We start from the raw sequence: 22,811 nt of genomic DNA, 5'->3' as shown, positions 1-22,811 counted from the left end.
GAATCCCGGCCTGAGAATGTGTCTTCTTTGTGATGGTCCTTTCATCAAGTTAATCTTAACTCATTCTCATCTTCACGATTAGCCAAAAAGTGTCAGAAAAGTGAAGTAAAATGAACCAAGTCAATCAATAATTTCTATTTCGTTATTTTACGCCGTTTTTTTCACCTCTTGGGTTAGATGCGACGATGAGATTGAATGGTGATCCGAAGGTATAGCGATGCGAGACATGATGCAACCACACCTGTCCAAGGTCCGAACCTTGGACCTCTGGTTTCGCAGTGTGTCATGCTCATGCTTCGAGAGTGGAATCCTTTGAATGAAAAACTATAAAAGTAGGGTGAAAGAAAACAAATTGTACTGTGCAAAAAAACCATGTTTAGGTCCTCTAAAGAAAACTACAGTTATTCAGTAAAATTAATATTGAAGGACAAAGCCTCCGAAGTGTTTTTCCATTCGGTGACGCGTGGTTATCACATCGAGTCCCATCTAGTTTTGAGAGTGGAATTCGCTTACATATTGATTTCAAGTAGCTTCTCAATTGTCTTCATGGAAAGACTAGAGCGCAATAATTTGAGCGCGCGGAAATTTTGTTGTTTCTATTGCCATCATATATTCAGTTTTGCACGCGCAAAGAAGATTACTTTTAAGAAACTAGATGTGTGCATAAAATTTCATATACTCGTATATCGTCATCATTCTCCAATGTGTACAGTACGACGCCACAAAAGACTGGTGCATGTCCCATAGAATAGTGGTTAAGGGTGTCGGCTTGCACTTAATGCCGCCGGATTCTATTCTGGTATAAACAATATACATGGGATGCCTATCTTGAACTCATTACACAAACATTTCATTTTCGAACCGTTGTCATACTTGAGCACCTGATTCCAGCACCTTTTTATATCTAAACTGACGGAAGAGGGTTTTCTGTACTTCTCAATTTTCTTAGAGCAAATTTACAAATCTAAGGAGTAAGGACTAATGAAATTGTTCTTGGTGTCTCAAAAATCTGACATAAAAGAAAATAAATGGATTTTTAAAGACTGTCTAGAAATTTTTGGGGGCTACAGGAGAAAATAATGTTCTCTTCCAACAAAATTTTATATATATTTATATATATATATATATACACATACTGTACATATACTTATGTAGGCCTATATGGTATATTGCTTATATGGTCTGTTGTAAGAACGGCCCTAGAGGCCGAAACACGCCCGCTCCAATAAAGGCGATTTTATTATTATTATTATTATTATTAATAGTTTGTTAGTTTTTAATGTGGTTTGATAGAAAAAAAATCTTAAGTTTTGGGCCCCCCCGAACTGATCAACCTAGCTACGTCCCTGATTTATTTGCATCCAAGGACTACAATTTTGTACAAATATACATCTGTAGTATAGGACATGTCAAGTAGAAGTTCATGATAATAACATTTGGTAATTTTAACATAAGATACACGCATATATATTGGTGTATTATAACCCTTGCACATCAAGATATTATACTACTATACAATTTCAGTTTGATGTGCAACATCAAGCCCTGCATGTATGGTAACTAACCATACCTTTTAACATTTAATTATCGGAGATTATAAATAGATAATTGATTGATAAGCAATCATTGCTTCTTTTTCGTTATGTTTTACCTTACGTATTTGCGTTTCGTGAATTTGTTGTGTGTGAATAAAAAAACCCTAAAAGAACGAGAAATTACTTCTGATGTCGCAATGCGATGCTCAATTGTCAGTACTTCGCCATCACTAGCGACATCTGACGCCATATTTAGTGTTGTATGTCAGCGAACGAAGGAAGGTGCGTGCTGCATTATTTCTTACGCAAGTTACCAAAGGATCGTGTATTAGTGTCCGTGCCCGTTTGTGTTTGTGTGCTACAACAAAATTATCTTCGATTCACGCGTACTATTTGTTTGTTTTATACCTCTTTTGATGTGTAGTGCGTATTTCTTGTTATTTTTCTTCTGCTAAGAAAAGATAGATCGACTCCATTGTAGTAAACAAAGCGTTCTCCACAAATCGATTACGCTTGTTAGTTTGCTGCTGTGTTTTACCCGTGGAGTTACGTATATACATAAATACGCAAATATAGATACGATTTTCCCATCTACAAGTTTTGTGTCGCAGTTCTGCATGTGTTGTGGTCTGTAAGGCCTTGATAGGAGTGCTGATATACCAGGGTGTTATTTATGCACTAATGCTTGCACAGGTATACACGAAAAGCACCTTAATGCGGACTTCTGAAATAACAGTGCTGTAATCTGAAAGGAGCATACCACTTAGCTACGTTTATAGTAGCTTTGGTTGTTGATGTAATGGTTTAAAATTGCGTGTGTGTGTGTGAAGTTATCGTTGTTATCTCTGAATTAATATTAGCCATAATTATGCCTGAAAGTGGTCCTGTCTATCAGCCGACAACAGTTAGCTACGAACAACAAAATGATTGGACTACAGGATATTTGTCCCAAACTATCAGCAGTGGTTTAAATCGTACGAGATGCATTCAGTGGATGTTCTTGACATCAGGCGTTTTCACACTGGGAGCTGGTTTAATAATGACTATTGCAGGAGCAGTAAATTACAGATATGCACAAGAAATTAATACGCCTGATGCAGATCCTACAGGAGAGTTGGTGATTGCTATTGCAGGAGCTTTTATGATCACGGCTGGAGTGTGTATCCTTTTTGCTTACGTGAGAATGATTCGGCGGAGGAAAGGATTTCCTTGTTTCCTAACAAAGGATCAGAGGCTAGCTAGGCAATTGAGGGAGACTCAAATGCATAATGGACAGGTAAGTGTGATCATTGGTATTTTGGATTATGTGCCAGTGATCTTGTTTGAGACTAAGGCTCAAGTTCCTTTGTTTTATTGAGATTTCAACAAGCTACATTAATGCTATAAAGATGCTACATACCAAATATCAGCTTGTTATAAATTAGTTCCTTTATTTCGAAAAAAAATCGCCTGACTGCACTATTTGTATAGGCTAGTTTGCCTTTCTTTGGTACTTCTCTAGGTTAATTTTGACCATAATGATAAACTGATGAAATACATGCTGGAACACACATCCATATCTTTTTGAGTATTCGAGCTTAAGATCCCTGATGATCCAGTTTCGGATTGTGTTTTTATGAACCCTTCTTTTATATGTGCTTATGTGAGTAGGCTAGGTAGGTCATGTTTGGTGATTTTGGTATTATAATTATGCTTGTACAGTATGTGCCAAAATATACAGTACTGAAATTAAAAGACAAACATTACATTGTTGTCATCTGTGAGTTTATTTATCCTGAAAGAAACACTAACATATACACTATTAGCAAGTACAACTTCCTTTTCACTACTGAGAACACAAGTGTCTGGAGCTATGCCCCATCGACAAACGCACATGCGCGTTCGAGGTGCGCGAGTTTCAGTATGGTATATTACCATATGTGCTTACCATGGTTATTTGACTAGAATTGTTAGAGATATTTCAGACTGAAACAACAAGTGGCATGTGCCACTTGCGAAGAAAACCAATCAGCAGCAATGTTTCACACTGTAGTGGCATGATACTGTTTACATATATATTTTTAACACAAGCAAAGGAGAGATGCACACGGGAGTTAAAATTATCGTAGCATGTAGTTGACTATTACATACGAATGGTCACTAGTGTAATGATTATGTAGATATGTAACAGAATGGAATCTTGATATTGCTGATTTCAGTCAATGAGGTTTTTTTATTTGTGCTAACTACTTGCATTAAATGTAGATATGGATGAGGTTTGCATGCCCATGTATGTATGTAGCAGTGGCGTATACTGGGTTAAAATCCTGGGCTCTCACCATATCATTGTGTTCGATTGGACAAAATATTGCTGGTGGGGAGGGGGTTCTTTTAGCTCATTTGGGAGGAGGAGGCTTGATGTGATGTGACTTTGTGATTAAAAATTCATACCTCGTAAATAAAATGTGGAAATGTACACTGTCAGTAAGGAAAGGATTTCAAGAATTTCATTCTTATTTACGTAAAAAAGAGTCTGCAAGCACTCAATGATGTTCTTCCAAGAGGGGTAATTTCCCTGTCTCTTTCCCTTTGCTTGTGTGCATTTGACTTCAAAATTCCCCGTTCCTGGGAAAATTACATGCTGGGAACAATGGGTTTGCAACATTGACCTAGATTGTTGAGGAAGTTCAGAGGGTAATTTCCCTGCCATATGCAACCCTTTTCTCCTCTCATGTAGGCTAATAGTTTGGCTCCACAATTTCCCGTTCTTGGGGAGATTACATGCTGGAAAAAATTGGTTTGCTACATTGATTGGGTTCTTGTGGTAGCTTTGTCGCGACCATGTGGCCCCTGGCCTTGCCCGTTGCCCCCTGGAGCTGCCTTGCCTTGCAAATTCAAAGAAAGCAGGCAAAGTTTCAGACTCGTAAGAAATCAGGTTCATCTTATTAAAGTGAACAATTTTATGCACACTTTCTGATAGATTTTTTTTCAGTATTTTGGTCGCTGAGTCTGGGCTTCACAGTAGTATGTTGTGTATGTGCACTTCGTCCTTCAAGTACGTACTACATATGCCAGGGGTCCCAGGTTTGAATCTTGGCCTGGCCTCAGGTCTTCTTTGTGAGTATCCCTTCATCATATTAGCACTCACCCCCATCTTTGCAATTAGCCAAAAGTGGTAGAAAAGCGAAGTAAGATAAACCAAATCAATCAATGAGTATATACGCACAATATTATTTAAACATAAATAAGGCTTTGGAACTGTACAGTACACTGAATATATAGTCCATACAGTAGGCGAAGGATGAGCAGACTTTTATGCAATTTAAAAATTAAATTTCAAATCCTCAGTGCTCAATGGAGTTTTCATAATATTATATAACTTACGTTACAAGAATTAAGTGAGAACAATTTGACTTCTTAATATATTATTTCACTTTAAATAATCTGATACAAACTCATTTGCAACTTTTTAACACAAGACATTTAAAATAAGTTGTCCTACATAACAGTAACAAATCGAAATCAACAACTTTAAAAATATTAACATTCATACAGCATCCTTAGTCTCAATGGTTCCATGTTAATTTACAAGATGCAAATAATAGAAAGGAAGAAAATACTTGTTATTTTTGAGTCTAGAAGAAAGTCACAACTGGTTACTTTAATTTTGAGACCAAATATATTCAAAAGTGAGGTTTTTCAAGACCTCTGGTTTTTGTCGAACACCACACAAAAACATTAAGGCTTCTGTGGTTATTTTACACTCCTCAGTCTCAAAAGCACTTTTTCATTTCTCCTGCATTACATGTAAATACTGCATAACATTATTTGTTTTTGTGTGACTAGTGAAAGTTTTTCATGAATGATTTTATTTACAGGTTCTCACTCTGGGACCATCAACAACTGACTTGCTGGTGACTGCTCAGTATGCGCCTGTGTCAGAAATAGCATATCAGCCTCCTGCTGTTACAGAAGAGGAAGAAACTAGGGAACTGATGGGCAGTGAAAATAAGGAGTGGTGAGCACTGTCCTGCTTTTGCTATCATTGTGTCTTAGGATGTAAATGTGGCCACTACCAACAATAATGTTGCCACTGCTGTACTTCTTTGTAGTTTTAAAAGATAGTTGTTTAGCTAAATTGTTCAATAAATAGTAACTGCTGTTGCAATCCATACTTGTGTAGCTTTCTTCTGTTTTTAATTATTAACATAGACTGTGCTTTTCAGAATTCACCAACGTGCATCAGACTGGTGAATCAAGAATGACGTAAAGTTCGGTGAAATCCAGAAAGCTTTTACTGAAACAAGTGAAGACTAGATTTGGAAAGCGCACGCATATTCACATTTATTAGGAAAAGCCACTGATAGTGAATAAATCACAGTAGATATTTCATGAGTATTATTTATTTTCACTTAACATCATCTGATTTTGCATGTGCACTGTGAATTTAAGTTTGTAAAAATATTGAATATTGCAAATGGATGCTTTCCTGCATGTTGTAGCAGAACTTGGATTTTATAATATTTTATTTCACTTTGCATGCAAGTGAAGGAAGGAGCAGTGCTATTAAAAATGTCAACAGTTTATACCTGTATCCAGTTTATTCACCCTCAGTGCAACAAAATCAGCGTGACATTCCATATTATTGCACATGGAACGGATATCGTGAATCAGAATAAGTTTCAAAGTAGACAATGCCATTTCAAATTACCAGCTCTGGAGGTTCAGTGTAAAATGATGATGTCATGGTTTAACCTGGTGAAAACTGTGGTGGACACTGGTGAAATACGGAATGCCAAAGCGTGCATTAGCGGTGTGCCAACCTGTACCAGTGGATTCTGGAAAGCACCCACAGTAACATTGTAGATAACATGTTTTATGCTTCCAACATATAAAAGTGTATTCATAGTGTATGAATATAACCCATGCATGGGTCTATCCATAAAAGTGATTTTTCTTTCTTTCTATCAGCAAAGCAACTTGCAGACTGTATTTTCAGTAGGTTCGTATCACTCTTAGGAATGCTGGCATTACAATTGTTGTATCCTTATTGTTGCATGTGCTTACATGCCAACTTCCATGGCTGACTGGCATAGGTGTAACTTGGCATGGACAAGGGGACACTTGCCCCCACCCCCAATTTTCAATTATTAATATGTACACCCAAGGGCGAAAGAAACAGTAGGCGAATTGTCCACCACCATTTTCATTCTGTCTGAATTACACAATGTGATGACAATGAATTGAAATAATGACGTCAATAAGCGGAGAACAATGTCTGCTTCGAACCAACATAGTTTAATTCCTTAAAACAACACAGGATGTAGAATAAAAAAGTAGTGAAAAATAGTGGTGAACAATTTACCTACCTACTTGGCTGTACAAGTTAAAGGGATTTTTGTTAATCTCCTCGAACCTGAGGAGCAAAGTAATACAGAGTGATTTTATGATTTCATAAATAAAACGGTTGTTTATCAAAAGTGTCCCGAATGCTATTTTCATGGGATGGATATTTTTGGCCACGAATGTTGACTTTTTTCTAAGACTAACATTCTAGTTTCTTTGTGAAGTGCCCCTTCACCGATGTAGGGTCTCCCCGATGGCATCATGGTAACGTTATCGCCTTGTGGTTCGGATCCCACTTTAAACTTTAGGTCCAGTCCCAATTAGCCTTTCTGTGCATAAAGTGGACTTAAAACAACAAATAAATCAAATAAGACTACCATTTTAGTTTCAATTTGTTTGAATTGTAAGTATTGATCTTTTTTATGTAACACACAAACAAATAAAATAAACCATAATTTAAATTGTCAATTCGTTTTCAAAGATTAAATCATTAAAATTACTATAGTAACACAGCTAGTTAAATCCTACTTCCTTCTGTACACAATTTCTCAAAAATATTTGACATACTTGAATCAACTTTCTGGTTTATCAATTAGAAAGGATGAATGTTAACAATGAGATGTATGTAATGATTTAGGTTTCTAATGCTTTCACTTATATAATGCATATTAATAGTTTGCGACTAATTATATGTAGAAATAATATTGGCATGTTTACAGTAATAGAATACTCACTCTTGTAGTCTTTACTTAAATATTTATATATGTCATGTTAACTGCATGTACAATTTTGACTATAACAATGAATGTTTTTCAGTGTGGAAGAAAGTGAACGTATGCTAGAAGCTGATCCTCGTATAGTGCTTCGTCCTTTGAGGCATGTTGATGAACATTAAACAGGTATAGTATTCATGCCTTTTTATATTTTTGTATACATAGTGACATTAAGCTCACGATTTGCAGTATTGGTGTGAATTTAATCACCAGTACTTGTTGGAATATCCTGCAGAATGCATAATTTTCACTGCAATGTATTTCAAAGTGAATTATTTCTGTTGTAGTCTACGGCTATTACAAGCATCAAAACACAGTGTTTTGTTTTGACTTTTCAGGATAACACACTCCCTTCTTCAGCATATGTTCTCCTGAAATGTCACAGTGGAACACTGTGTTTTTATGCTTGTAATAGACGTAGACTACAACCAAAATAATTCTGAAATCCAAGCAATGTGTACATACAAAAAAAAAAATATTTCAAAATGATTCATCAACAGATTTCAAATTAGCTTATTTCTGTATAGATGAGCCATATGTGACGTAATAACCTGCCCGTGGCGTAACAGTCCACGAGTGCCAATAGCTACCAACTGCCAGCCTCAATCCCACCAGAAGTGGAAGATCATCCAACCAGTTGCGGGGTGACGTGTGGTCAGCACTACGAACTCCATGTCATCGTTGCATTTCTTGTAATTTCTCACCTAGATATTTAGTTTCCTCTACTCTTCTAAGAATTTTCTCTTGAGTTTTATCTGTGCATGTTTATTAGCATTCAGTTTACCCTTTAGGATTATAAAGTGGGTCTTCTGGGTGACAATCGTCAATTTTGCCTTATCACACAAGTCCTCGAGAGAGTTTATTGCAATTCTGGACTTCCTTTCCAACTCTGTTCTTGAATTACCTTCCATAACAGTTATTATGTGATCTGCAAAGTCTATTGTGCTTTTGATCTCCGAAATATTTCCTAATTTTTTGATGGCTCCCAAGTTTAGATTCCAGAATTCGGGACCTAGAATGGATCCTTGCATTGTTGATTTTGAGGCCGTGAGGTTAGATGTCTGATGTGCTTTCCTGCATATGATATGGTTCATGAGCATCTATGTCTGTCAAGGTCCTTTAAAGCTGGTGTCAACTAGTGTTGGTACAGGTAGATGTCAGTTCACTATCTCAGATGGGTCCCCTTTAAAAATTCTGAAATTTGGCACATAGGAAGCCCTTCATGAACCTAACTTCTCTTAACATGAGAAGTTTCATTTCACTTTGAGGTTTCATTCAACTTCTTGCATCTGTGAGATTTGCTGTTTTCTTCCTTTCATTTTAACAAATTTAGCAACGTGCTATAGCACATATTAAGCAGCCACCACTGGAAGGAATGATATATCAGTTTGGAGATAGAAATGAAGCGGTGGAATCAGAATCATTATAGCAGAAAGAGTATATACATAATATTTAAGTAATAAAGTGTCATACAAAAACGTTCCCGGGGATGGGGGAGGGTTGGTGGGAGACATAAAAACCCCCTTTCGCCCAGTATTCCTAAGAAATGGAAAGTCAAAGGCAGGAAAAGATGACAAAATGAGGAGACTACTACAAAAAATCCTGGAAGCACAACTTAATAAAACTTAAAACATGTTCTTGTGTTCATAAAGTGCACAATGTATACGATTTAATTGTGCTGTGTACTACAAATATCAGTAGAGAGTTCTTTTTAGATAGCTTTATTTTCACCCCAAGTTTATTGAAGAGCCGTCAATTTATTGAATGTGGTTGTAAAATTTGTGAAACATCTCACTTGAATTACTGTGTAAATAATTTGGCAGTTGCAAACACTGGTAGTGGTCAACACTTTTGACGTAATTTGAGCTGGACACAGGGTGCAGACTAGAGTGCCTAGAATAACGTAGTGTGGAAAACGGCATGGTTCTGCACGCTCTGGCTGGTTCCACTTGAAAATGATCCACTAGAGGCACTGGTGTTGACCCCAGTGCTTGGTGTTCGACTGCTTATAATGGAAGTAAATGGAGTTTTCGCTGCAACGTCTGATTCTTTTACATGAAACATTTCTATGAATGTGATAATTGCTATGATATTTGGTACAGTGGTCGTGAAGATATTAACGAACATTCTAGACAGTCAACCACGTCCTGTTATCGTCATACTTTCGTTAATAATACAGGAGAAAATATACGCGTGGAATGTTCTTGGCAACTAAATTTTTGAGTATGAATTAGGTTCATTATTATTATCATCATCATCATTTCTTTTAAAGATATACACACTGAAGCATTTGTATTTTTGATATTTACTGTCTCTTTTCTTCCGCTTTAAACTAATGAGTGTAAGGCAACTTTCAAACCAATGGGACAAGCGACACGGGATGTTCACACTGTCACACTAGTGACACACACTTCCAGACTGTAAAATAGCATTCAATGCATATGAGGGTCCAAACAGCAAACGACACGTTCATATGGCGTATTCGCGTGCTACTTGTTACTTCGGTCGGAAAGCTCCTTAAAGGAAGGGTGCTGAGACCGAAGTGACGTGCTACAGGGGGAGTTCCCAACTAAGTGACAATCGACATGGTGCCTTCAGTCTATTAGCAAGCGTTGCTTGTGAACAACAGATAGGTGACACGATAAACGGCACATTACAACAACAGATCTAGGCGACACGATAAGCCACACATGTCACTTTGTCGCTTCTGCATCGCTCAAACTGGGCCATTTCCTCAATAGCTTGCAACATGTTGCCGTGGTTTGTTGTTCGCGCATACGCGATGCAATAAGTGTCTTGCTTTAGTGAGATTGCGCACTAAAGCGACAAGCGGCACGCGACACTTATCGCTTGAGGATTTCACCAACCGAACACTGGCCTGTGCTTCCCGTCATGCCGCTACGATGTGATATGTTGCTCTTGATTGGCTCCTTTCCAAGCAACATGTGTCACTTCAGTATGAAAGTTGCCTTGGACCGAATGATCCATGTTCCTTTGGTGTGAAATCCTCGTATGGTTTGTCGCGTGTCACTTTGGTGTAAAATCTCCTTGAGGAAACAGTGCAGTCAAAGAGCTTTTGTCCCTACGGTTCGAAAGGCTGCATTGATTTCCGACTGCTCACTTTCAAGCGACATTTGTGGTTTGTCGCCTCGGTATGAAATATCTCTCAGGATACTATTTATATTCTAATAACATAGAAAAATAAACTCTAATACACAGTCCAAGACCTGACGTCCGGAATCACATTGCGATGTTTCTTCTTGTGTTACGCATGCTATTTATTTATTAATTTTATTTTACTTTTCTTTCCAAATTAATGCCATTTCGTGACTGCAAATTACTCCACAAATATAACTGTTTCCATCAATTCACTTACCGCCTTTCTAGAGAAACAAATCTACACAATGTATTCCAAAAACTAACTAAGCTGCATTACTTTCATAACAAAATTAGCACCTGGGTCGATCGCACTGCCATCTACTTGTCATCATCTCGGGGAACCAGTTTCTTGGGTCGTTTTCCACACTACGTTAACCAAGGTTCGTCGAATCTTCCCTCCCTCCATGGAAGAACTCTTCACGGTGGTGCAGTATACATTCCAATTCCTGGAAACACAAATGCTGGCCGTTTACCATCTCGCCGAACTCCCAATCTCCATTTTTTTTACACGTTTTACAATTCGCGAAATCTAAATTAAATTGTAAAATAAAATGATGTATATGGAATTTAGAACAGTGATAATAACTTTTTTAGTTATTTTATGACTAAGAATTATTATTATTATATTTGCAATCTTGTTTACGTGTTCATGAAGACAAATATTCGTTACTAGTTTTTGGTGGCAATATATCCTTCTGCTTTCGGTTGAGATCGGTTGTTTTTGGGAATCATGCAAGCTCAGGAAGCAGAGCTTTTTGTTGAAGCGTTGTGGACGGTTTCTACCAGACTTTCACGCTTCGCCATGTGACTCCTTTGGGTACATTATTTTTCCACAGAGCGGACGCAAGCACTGAGGCTGGTGTTTGATACAGAGCTACTGAGGTAGTTTGCGGCCGTAATTTTTTGCAAAATTGAGTGCGATGGAAACTAAATTAGGCTAAAACATTATGTACATTTAAAATATATTCGAATAATGCAAGCAGTGCTTGCATTGCTTGTACTATATCTTCGGCTCTTCAAATCAATGTAGAATTAATAATATAAACACGCCGATTTGGTGACCGAGTGTGTTAAGTGGCCTACTTTCGATCTTGCCACAGGAGTTCCCGAGTTCTAATCTCGATCTGGGCGTGTGTGTCCTTGTAAGGGTCCTTCCTTTAATTTAATCAAATCATCACTATATTCGCATCGTCGCTATTAGCCAGAAATTACAGAAAAGCAACTGAAAATGAAAAAAAATTAAAAACTTACGTACTGTCCTGCAGCTGTCAGCATCTCCAGTTTTGAATGGAAATCCGATGTTGAAGCTTTATTACAATATAATTCTTATGCGTGTCTGGTCGTCAGTTTTTGGATGTAGTTTCATAGCTACTGTAACGAGCTCTAACAATGAACAATAGCTGTTTCATATTAAACTTTGTTGTGCTGTTTTGTGTTAGGTCACGTACACTTACAAAATTATCCAGAATGTAAAAGATGTTTTGAACTGAAAGAAAGTAAATAGTAGTGAAGTTAGTAAATGTCTGGATTCAGCTAATTTTCCTTTTTTTTTAATATAGCCATTTTGACATCAGTTCATTTTGAATTTCAGAACGTGGATAATTATTGTGAATTTCATTTTATTGTGTACGTCTGAAATGGTAATTGGTTACATTTCGAAAGAAATTTCACCAATTTTCTGTTGTTTGGTTTCCTGAAAATTCTAAAATCAGATGGCTACTACCTGGTTTATTTAAAACACTAAATAGTTGACGTATTCATTCAGTATGATTATGATTGTTGTTATACAATGACTGTTATAATCTCATAAATATTAACCAATTTTATTCCAGAATAATATTTATAATAATAATAATAATAATTATTATTATTTTATCTTTGGGAAGATACTTCTACTTGATCCACAAGATGAGTGAATATCTAGCACAACTGGTTTTCATAATTTGCCTTCACAATGCACCTCCACATTTCCTGTAGTTGAAGTACTGAAGTGCATAGTTATTCTAGTTTGTTATAAATTTTACACACAAAAGTTAGGTGAAATCTTAATGAAACCCCACAAGAAAAAAATCTGGGAAGCGAGGTGGCCATGCAATTGGGCCTGCACAACTAATCCACCAATCTAGGAATCGGGTATCGAGAAAATCTCGAACTTCTATGTGCTTGTGCCCCATTTTGCTGATAGTAAAGGCATTCATTTTGGTCATTCTCGTCGAACTGAGGAATTAGAAAATTCCACACCAGGAAAAGTAGCCATTTTCAAGAACAATGCTGACAGCGCTACTGGTGTGTGAGTTATGCACTAATGGACTGCGTGAGTCAAAAAGTAGCCATTTTCAAGAACAGTGCTGACAGTGCTATTGGTGGGTGAGTTCTGTACTAATGGAGTACACGAGTCAAAACTTGATGTGTTTTTCTTTGGAATGGCACCGAACGGACTCTGTAAGTTATAAATTTCTATATTTCAAATTTGTAAATACCTTTTTGAATCACCCTGAAAATATAGTTCGTCCAATTCCTTGCGAGGCCGAGAGATCGGGAGAAGTGTGGCGGGTCTAGTGGAGATGCCGACATATTCGACCAGTAACATCCTGCTTAAGTTTACCCTTGAAAGCATTTTGATTCGCTTGGAATAGTTTGGAGGTTTTGAATGTGCATATTCGACCAGTAACATCCCGCTTATTTTTATGGGCATATCTTTAGCAATGCAGATATTTATATTAATATTGCACTAACCTATTTATTAATAAATAATAAAGCACTAACCTATTCAAAGTGATGTCCACCTACATTCACACATTCCTGGCATCGTTTGATGAAATTTAGAGGTTTGTTTGGCGAGCGTTCTAAAAGCTGCCCCAATTACGTCGAGTTTTCTTAGGTTAGAATCCGTCATTTTTGCTTATGGGTTCTAAAATTTAACGATCCGGTTTCTCGTAATATAAGCACAAGACAACTAACCGTCTCTCTACCTGGAGGTGAAACGCCAGGGAATTCCTGTGCAAATTTCCTACACACGTTTCTGTTTTCACATAGGTGTCCTACATAAAAATGCTTTGTTCTAACTTGTACTTGGCGGCTGGCATTTCAATTGCCTTGCCTACACACAACACACACACACTGCAATTACACAAAGAAGTAGCACGGCAAGTAACCAAAAACCACACTCTTATCATACAGTACAAAATTAACACGCTCTTGGTTCAAGGTCTGTTCTTCACTCCATTCGTGGCTCTGTCCACAGCACCTGTAGTCGCGAAGGAAAGAACAACTCAAGTTCGGATCTTTCAGATTGCAAACAGTGCCCACGAAAACCATTGACTTGTGACGGTTTAGTCTGCAACGTAATCTTGATGCAGTGTTGAACATTCAAAACCTCCAAACTATCCCAAGCGAATCAAAACGCTTTCGAGGGTAAAAGCGGGACTTTATATATATAGTCATGAATGTTCCCAGAAATTTCTGTACAGGTGGTCAGGCCATTGACCTATTTGAATAATAATAATAATAGTAGTAGTATTCTCAGTGCTTAAAGTGGTTTCAGACAATAGCCAGAAAATCGACCACATATGAATAGAACAACAACTACTGGTACTACTAATAATAACAATAACGTATTAAGATAACAATGGCATTAGTGTTCCTGAATGTACATACAAAGTCTGTCACGTGAGTCATTTCAGGAAATTAGATTCCCATTTACATCTTAAAGGAATAGCACTTACCAAAATATGTTATTTTTCTAAGTTTCCAGAAATAGTGAAATTTTAGTCCTAAGGAAATAGCGACATTTTAGTCCTAAAGTTTGTTGTGTGCCTCTCACATAAAACTCTATTTTTTGAAATTTTGAAAACTGTGAATAATCGTAACTCGTAAATAAGCGAATTCTAACCTGATATATTTACTTCCATATATAGATTATCAAGAATTGACATAAAATAATGTAATTGTTTCTAAGTGGTTTTATTTATCACAGTACACAACTCACAATGGTTAATTGACTGACAGCAATAGGAAAGAATTCTTCTCTAGAAGCTTATCTTCTTGCTTCTGGGAAATCCACCTTTCTTCCAAGTCATGCATATCGCTTTGGGCATTTGAGGACTATCCAACGAAATAATTAATATGTAATAAACAGGTTGCCCTGAAATGCCTGGCACCTGTAACCTACAGGTTGCCCACTGACATTTAGTACAAGAACTGTTTATTTTCCTATTCATCTATTGTTTACAATAGGAAAAGCATTTAATAATTTATATCCACATTGTAGAAATTGCAATTATTCCGCTTCGGATTTTGAAGTTTTTGATCCTAATAGAAAGTTTTTACTTTATTTTCATGAATTACTTTACTATTCAAAATATGTTTTCAATAACTTTTATTCAGTGTTATATATTTTTTTACTTTCAAGAAAACTGTTATAGAAAATAATTCATAACAGTCAGAAAATTTATATAAAACCTAACTCACTCACTCTCTAGCCTTAAACTCAAAGGTTTATGGCTGCAGCCTTCCGTTCGTGCCACATGGCCTGCCCACCTAAGCCTTCTTGATTTAAATATATAAAATGTAACATATTATATATATCTGCGGAAAGAGGAAGTGGTGTAAAAAAAGTCTCCTGGAGAAAACTCTTATGTTCTAAGTTCCATCCAGAAAGGCTTAAATTTTGACTATTCTTGTCTTAATTCCCGTAGAAGCCACATGATGTGGTGAAAACTTGAGTAACTGAAAACATAAGTGCATGTCTAAACTGGACTTGAACCACTTACTTAATCTATTTGTACGTGCGCTCATTTCACGTACAATAGCAGTCGCGTGTTTTACTTTTTACAACATACATAAATTAGCTGCTTTCACAAGCTTAATTTTTTTTGTTCTGCATGGCTATGTTTTTTATTTGTTTATTTATACTTTGTTATTTTTAATTGTTTTGACTTATTTTTATTCGGTAAGATTATTTAATTAATTTTGGAGTAACAATTGCACAGTTGTTCAGATCCCAATTTAAACTTTAGGTCCAGTCCCAATTAACCTATATATGCATAAAGTGGCCTAAAACACCAATTATAAGTTTCTAAATTATTTTATTATGTTTTTGAGGAATACAAAGAAAAACTTACGTACTCATTACAGTACGTGTATTTTAATAATTCACTTGAACTTACATGATAGCAAATAAAAACAAATGCAAACTTGTCTTCCTCACCTGAAGATTCTTGAAGAAATCATTCTGCCCCTTCATGCAACAGGTCCCGGCAAATTGACTTACAGGAAGTCCGTAACAGAAACCGCTTGCTTTGTAATGTTTCCACTTTTCACAATTACAGTTACAATTACAATTAAAATAATCACGTACCTTGTCGCAAGGATGCTGGAAAAGGTGTCCTCCCAAATACAAATATTTCTGGCACCTTATTTTTGATATCTAATCTTAGATTAGACATCGCTACTATCCTCAGTTGACAGAAAGGGAAGACAGCATCCCGGCGCATAAAGAAAACCGAAAGCGTAAAATGATATTTAAAAGTAATAATAATGAAGATCACGATGTTGAAAATTACCTCCTTCAACAGCAATACAACACGTTTTTTAGGTTCAAGATATCCTGTCTCTTGTAATTGCCTGACCACTTTTCTGCAAGAATTCGTTTTCACGTAATTATTGTACATAAAAACTCTTTGTTCAAGACTATATTTGTTTAGCAGCATAACTAATGAATGAATAACAATTAACACACAATAAAGCACTGGCACTGAATAGCACTAACTCAATAAGACAGTATAAAGAACACGCAGTGTTGCTAACCATTTTTCGGCAATGTCCCCACAACTGACCAAATGCCAAGTAAAGCAACTAAGAAAAACAACACCTCATGAGCATGCAAAACAGAAGGTAAAATATACAGATTTACGTACCAAATCTTTCTGCTCGGTGCTTCCACAATTAATGAAGGAGCGAATTTACAATACAGGACCTCTCCCCGTTTTTTGTAATATTTCGCATACTCACTAATTGAGGCCTAATCACGAATTTGAAGTTAAAATTTGAGGGTCACGTGTAGAAATTGCAAAATAAGTGAAATGAGTGGTCTGCAATCGCGATTGCTCATTGTTTCCAATACTTAAAAAACAAAATATACATTCCTGATATTACTACGACCCCAAATTTTAACTACGTTTGCCTATTCTACCCTAACCTAACCTTACCTGAATGGTTCGTGGGGCTATCAGTCAGTGGTTTGTGGGGCTACCCATGAATGGTTTTTCGACTCCAAATTTTAATTATGTTTGCCTTGCCTAACTTAACCTAACCTTACCGAGAATGGTCAGTGGGGCTATCCTTGGTTTTGCGCTAATTGTGATTATGAACCGATAAAAAAAATCTATTTTCGTAGCACTTTAACGGCAAACGTTCATCATCGAAGATGCCATTTTCGTATCCTGCAATTTTACGATCGATACACTATTGCCAAACTTACCTGTAATCAAATCAGTCCACACTCCACATGTTCTACATCGTGATTGTCGCTGTCACATGTAAGCACGTTCTTTGGGCAATATACCGAAATCCATAAGTTTATTAGCCCATGGCCATCCTCCTGCACACTCCACCTAACAGTCTGTACAACATTAACAACCTTTTTACTGTTCTCTTCCGCCATTCTTACACAATCCATGCTCTCCAAGTATGAAATCAACAGTGTGGCAACGCTGTAGACAGCGTAACTAATTGTAATTTGTTCATATCAACAAATATGGCTACCATACTTGTTCTCGTAGAACATCAGCCAAACATAATATCCGCAACAAGCACATCTAAAAATCCCCAAACATAAAACCGCCACATATAACAAGTCCTTCATTGTTACAGGGATCAGGGAATAGAACAAACTGCCTGCACCATTGACTAACATTATTTGCCATCATAGTTTTAAGAAAAATCTGAAGAACTTACTATTGTCCCAACAACTTAATTAACCTTCATATGCTAACAATTGCACCTGCACTTATACATCATATAATGCATACCTAACCTAACCCCTCCCCCCTGCATACACATTGAACTACCAAAGACTTATTACTTATCTTTACTCAACAGTATATATACTAATCTATTCAATGTATTATTTTATCATTGTATAATCTTTATATTATCTTTATTGTATTATCATGATCATTATGTGTTTTTTTTTCTTTCTTTTTGTTTTTATTCATTTTTGTATCTTTGACAAGGGTTGGTTGTAAGAACGGCCCATGAGGCCGAAACACGCCTGCTTAAATGAAGACCATTCTATTCTATTCTATACTTGTATATGGAGAATCATTGCGAGAATTGAAAAGCTAATTTTACAACTTCTACACGTTAATGAACAATTTTTTCACCTCACCCCAACATGTTAACTTGAGATAAATCATCACGATTAATTTTTTTATGAGTATAAGACGTAGCATAGAAATTACATAATGGTCCGGTATTGTAAATTCTTGCCTTAATGAATAATAGGGGTGTGTGGGACAGAATTTTTTGGGTCGGGACGAAAAAATTTGCTTTTCACTTTAAGTGATTGTTTTTGCATTTCTAGAACAAAAACTTACAATTTCCGATAAGTTCCAGAAACTTACAATGCAGAAAACATTGAGAATTAACGACTTTTTAAAGTGACCATTCGGTATTTCCCGACTGCTTGGGATCCCGAAAAGTCGGGAAGTCATTTCCCGAAGTCGGGATCGGGATGGGAAATTCGTTTTCCGATCCTGGTCCTGACTTTTCGGGATCCCCCACACCCCTAATGAATAACGTTGAGTCGTTTACTGTTGATTATGTTATTTGAAGTCATACATGCTGCTGCTGTGAAGAGATAGATGTTGGTTGGTGATGCTGTATTTCCTGCAGTCTTGAACAATTCTGGTCCCATTTCATTTATCTTTTTTTGTTTTTGTATCACTTAACATTGAAAATATTCCTTCCGTTTCCTCGTTAGAATGTGGCAATGTTAGCACTATTTTCGCGAGAGTGGAAATGTTTTCAAAAAAGAACTTGCCTCGAAAGTTCTTGGTAACCGATAACATGTTTCAAAATTCTGATGGAGATTTGTTGGTTGGTTCTTTTTTCTCCTCCTCGCTAAAGTATCCAGATAAACTAATCCATTCATTCCAAACTGAGCACGAAGAAAGTGCAACTGACTGGCAAGTAAGCTTTGCACAATAAAATGTTGTTTTCCAAGATTGAAAAAAGTCCCTATGTTTTCCCTTATTTGGTCAAATCTGTCCCTACGCAGGCGAAATATAGTGAAAAGTCCCTACGGTTGGCATCACTGCCGACAGGTGCAGTATGAAGTGCCCTCTCACAGCTGACAACTCCCCGATAAGCTGCCTGCGCTGTCGCTACAACTGAGGATAAAGTAGCGATGTCTAATCTAAGATTAGATGTCAGAAATAAGGTGCCAGAAATATTTGTATATGGGAGGACACCTTTTCCAGCATCCTTGCGACAAGGTACGTGCTTATTTCAATTGTAATTGTGAAAAGTGGAAACATTACAAAACAAGCAGTTTCTGTTACGGACTTCCTGTAAGTCAATTTGCCGGGACCTGTTGCATGAAGGGGCCGCTTGGCAGCCGACGGTCTGACGGTAGACGACTGAAATAACCTCCCTGTATATATGTATATATTATTTTAAATTACTTATGTTAGTCCTTTACAAGTCGTTGAGGTTATTATATAATAATTAGTTTCTATTTGCAGCAAAGCCACCCAGCCTGATGCTGGAAGCATAAGCCCAAGAGCCCCACTGGCAACAGTGGAAGAAGTGACCCCTTCCCTGCGATCTTCTTTCGCCAGTGTATACTATGACGTAACCCCATATGATTCTGATTTGTCTCTGGACACAGTTTGCAGTGAATAGGAGTTCAGTTCATCTCATCTCTTATTTTGTACGCTGACAGTTTGGCAAGAATCTGTGTAGAAACTTGGCGTTTCCTCGAAGAAGACATTCATAAATGTATGAAATGCTTATTATATGTACATGACATTTGTATAACACACATTGTACTCACTTGTAGAGGATGTTAACTATAGGTGGAACTTTTTTTTGTTGTATTTGAAGAAAGTGAGCCGAGTTAAATGATGTACATGGAAACCCTGATTTTACATTAGACATTCAATCTTCATCATCCCAATAGAACAAATTATTACAAAAATTGCCCAGATTGTACATTTTCTCACATTTTTCCGTCTTGGTCCCTCTGAAAAATGTAAAAGCGAGGTTTTACTGTACATCATAGTCAAGAAGTTAGCATAGGCAATATTAAAATTTTAGCTTGTTGCATGTTGACAATGTAGCCAGCTGTTTGATAGTGTCTTTAATAGTTGTCGAAAAATACTCCTTGTTTCCATGTGATATGGCTGCTATTTTAATATGGATTTACTGTACATAAAATATCATGCTATATAGGCCTATTAAAAATTACTGTAAAGAAGTCAATATTGATGAAGAGATGTATATAAAAATAATTCATATCAGAATTTGAGATTTTATCATTATCAAAATATTAAAAGGTTTGCTGTGATGCATTTACTTTAATGCATATAGTGTGTGTGTGTGTGTGTTTACAGAGCTCTATGTGTACAATTATATACTAATGTGATCAACTCCCAATACTGTGGATTTAACGTGCAACGCAAGTTTTATTAATGAGAGTTTTGGTAAGAGTAAATTCAAAATTTTTTAAATGGCATTTCAGTAAACAACCTACTGTAGGGCAAGTTATTTTTTCTTTAGGAATGAATCATGCAAGTGTGGATGCTTTTAGTGTAACTTTTAGTGTGGCATAACTTGAAGTATGTGCTAATAAATAGTTCTATTTTTAAAGATGCTGTGAATTTTGTGTGGTGTTAGGTTTTCATTGTTACACAAATCAAGTCTGTGTTCATAAGCATTTAACTCGACTAAATTTTCGTGTATGATACATGTAATGTTATTGAAAGTCATGAGACAAATTTCTACATCAATAGACTGACTTATGTCACTATGGAAGAAGATAATAGAAGTATGTGACTTGCTAAATTAAAATAAGGATCAGACTTATTGACATATTGGTTATTTTAAGTTACCAAGTTATCTGTTGCATTTTTCTTAGGTTGCCGAATATCTTGAAATATAACATCGACAGTGTTCTTCTTGCAATAGAAACAATATATGAATCTTTTTAATTCGGCCTATTAGTTATATCAACTTCATGTACATCTATTCTTGTGAAACATGTAAAAAATGTACTTTGCTAAAAAATTTTTGGAAATGGTGATTCGTAGTTCGTAATGAAATGGACGGACTATCCTGTTTTGAGAGGCTAAACTGTGTTATTTCCTCCAACATGGTGTCAAATTTAATTTTACCTGCACATACTTTTCTCAATAATATGACTTTTATTCATGATTGGGAAAAGAGAGACGCGGTAGTATATAAAAGTGAGTACTAGTTTCTCCGTATTTATGACTTTTACTTCAAAAATAGTAAAATTCAGAAAGTGTTTTTGTGGTGCGATAATTCTAACAACATTAAATTTAATATAGTGAAGTTGTTCTTTAAAAAACATGACTGAAATGTTGTTTTACCTTTTTAAATGACAACGAGCATACAGTAGTGTTTCGTTATCCGACATTCCGTATTATCCGACATACAACCGAAAAAAAAAAATCATCAATTGGCAACAAGAACTGCAAGTTGAGCAAGCGTGAGCATAGTCTATTTTTAGTTTCTTCCGACTCTACTGCATGGTGCAACTCTATTTCTGTATTGTTGTAAAACGTGATTACTGTATTAGGTTCGTAATGTGTAAAATTATAACATTAGTTTGATGTTTAATAGGCTTTTTCATAACACCTCCCTTTATGTCGGATAACTGAGACTCTACTGTATTTGCTTTTCTTTAAGCACTTAAAGGATAAGCTACCAATTGCAAATGCACGTTTATGGGGTAATTTAGAAAATACACTGAGAAATTAATTAGTTTAGTTGTTAAATTAATATGAAGACTTAAATTGCTCTGTTCCATAGGATAAGAGTGTTTGCGTACAGCAGCTACATGTCTAATCTGAACACAGTGATTTAGTTTTCAAAAATGTTTAATGAATTTTGAGAATACTCTTATTCAATCAGTGATATAAAAGTTTAGGGCTTATGTAATTTTATGTGAAAAATTCCAATGTTCTATCAGCCATATGAAATATATCCTGGTGGGTAAATTCCCATAAGTAGGCCAGAAGTGTGTTTTAATGTTGGTAAAATCTTCTAAGTGTTTACAGACTCAAAAAATCTTTCTAGTCAGGTGATGCAGCTATCATAATTTTACCTAAGAATGTGTAGTAGTAAATAAATTACTGTAGACAAATTTTATGTTGTTTTCTGTAATGGTAATTATTGCAGCTATCGCACATTTGCCCTTGGTAAATTGAAAATTCTTTTTTAATTTTCTTGTAAGAAATTCAAGTCTTGTTTATAATTAATATCTACAAGGGTCGTTCAAGGAAAAAGTTTCCCTATGTTGCAAAAAATGTATTTCTTAAGTTACAGACAAAAATCAAGTTGCACCAAGTAACATGGTCCTTTCTCACTTGTCAACATAATTTCCAAGGCGGCACAAACATTTGTCCCATTGTTGCACAAGTTTTTGAAAGCCATCTGCAAAAAATTCGGGGTCCAGGGAACGAAGAACACTTTTCACGGCTGTTTCCATTCCATTGACGTCCGTTTGAATTCTGGAGTGTAGTGATGAACGAAGCTCTTATCCTGGGGCACTTTTTCAACAAAAAACAAAACAAAAAAAAACACTTTTTCCTTGAACGACCCTCATATTAAATCAGAAAATGAATGCATCATTTGGTTTTGTTTTTCTGTGTATATTTAGTGAATAATTATTTTGACGACTCATAAACTTTCAGCATAAGATCTCGTACATAAGTAAGGGCTATTTCTGTATGGTGTATAATCCTCAATTGTCTAGTAGTGTATAAGTATT

At 36.2% G+C, this 22,811-nt stretch overlaps 1 protein-coding gene across 2 annotated transcripts; it reads left to right on the top strand.

Annotated features, from left to right (window-relative positions):
* The first annotated feature begins 1,804 nt into the window (after nucleotides 1-1,804).
* Nucleotides 1,805-19,942, top strand: LOC145989871 (uncharacterized). 2 transcript variants are annotated; one of them, XM_083125339.1, is made up of 4 exons: nucleotides 1,805-2,811; nucleotides 5,393-5,532; nucleotides 7,677-7,759; nucleotides 19,540-19,942. In XM_083125339.1, exons 1-3 carry the CDS (start codon nucleotides 2,404-2,406, stop codon nucleotides 7,753-7,755), a joined length of 627 nt encoding a protein of 208 aa, XP_082981465.1. In that variant the 5' UTR covers nucleotides 1,805-2,403; the 3' UTR covers nucleotides 7,756-7,759; nucleotides 19,540-19,942. The 2 variants fall into 2 exon arrangements, with proteins under 2 accessions (XP_082981465.1, XP_082981466.1); XM_083125340.1 differs by having other exon boundaries at nucleotides 19,527-19,942.
* The last annotated feature ends 2,869 nt before the right edge of the window (nucleotides 19,943-22,811 follow it).

This window comes from Lepisma saccharinum, chromosome 7 (genome assembly GCF_977018435.1).
Source record: "Lepisma saccharinum chromosome 7, izLepSacc3.1, whole genome shotgun sequence".
NCBI lineage: Eukaryota > Metazoa > Arthropoda > Insecta > Zygentoma > Lepismatidae > Lepisma > Lepisma saccharinum.
Note: the sequence above shows the minus strand (reverse complement) of the source record. Positions and strands in the feature narration are given on the sequence as shown.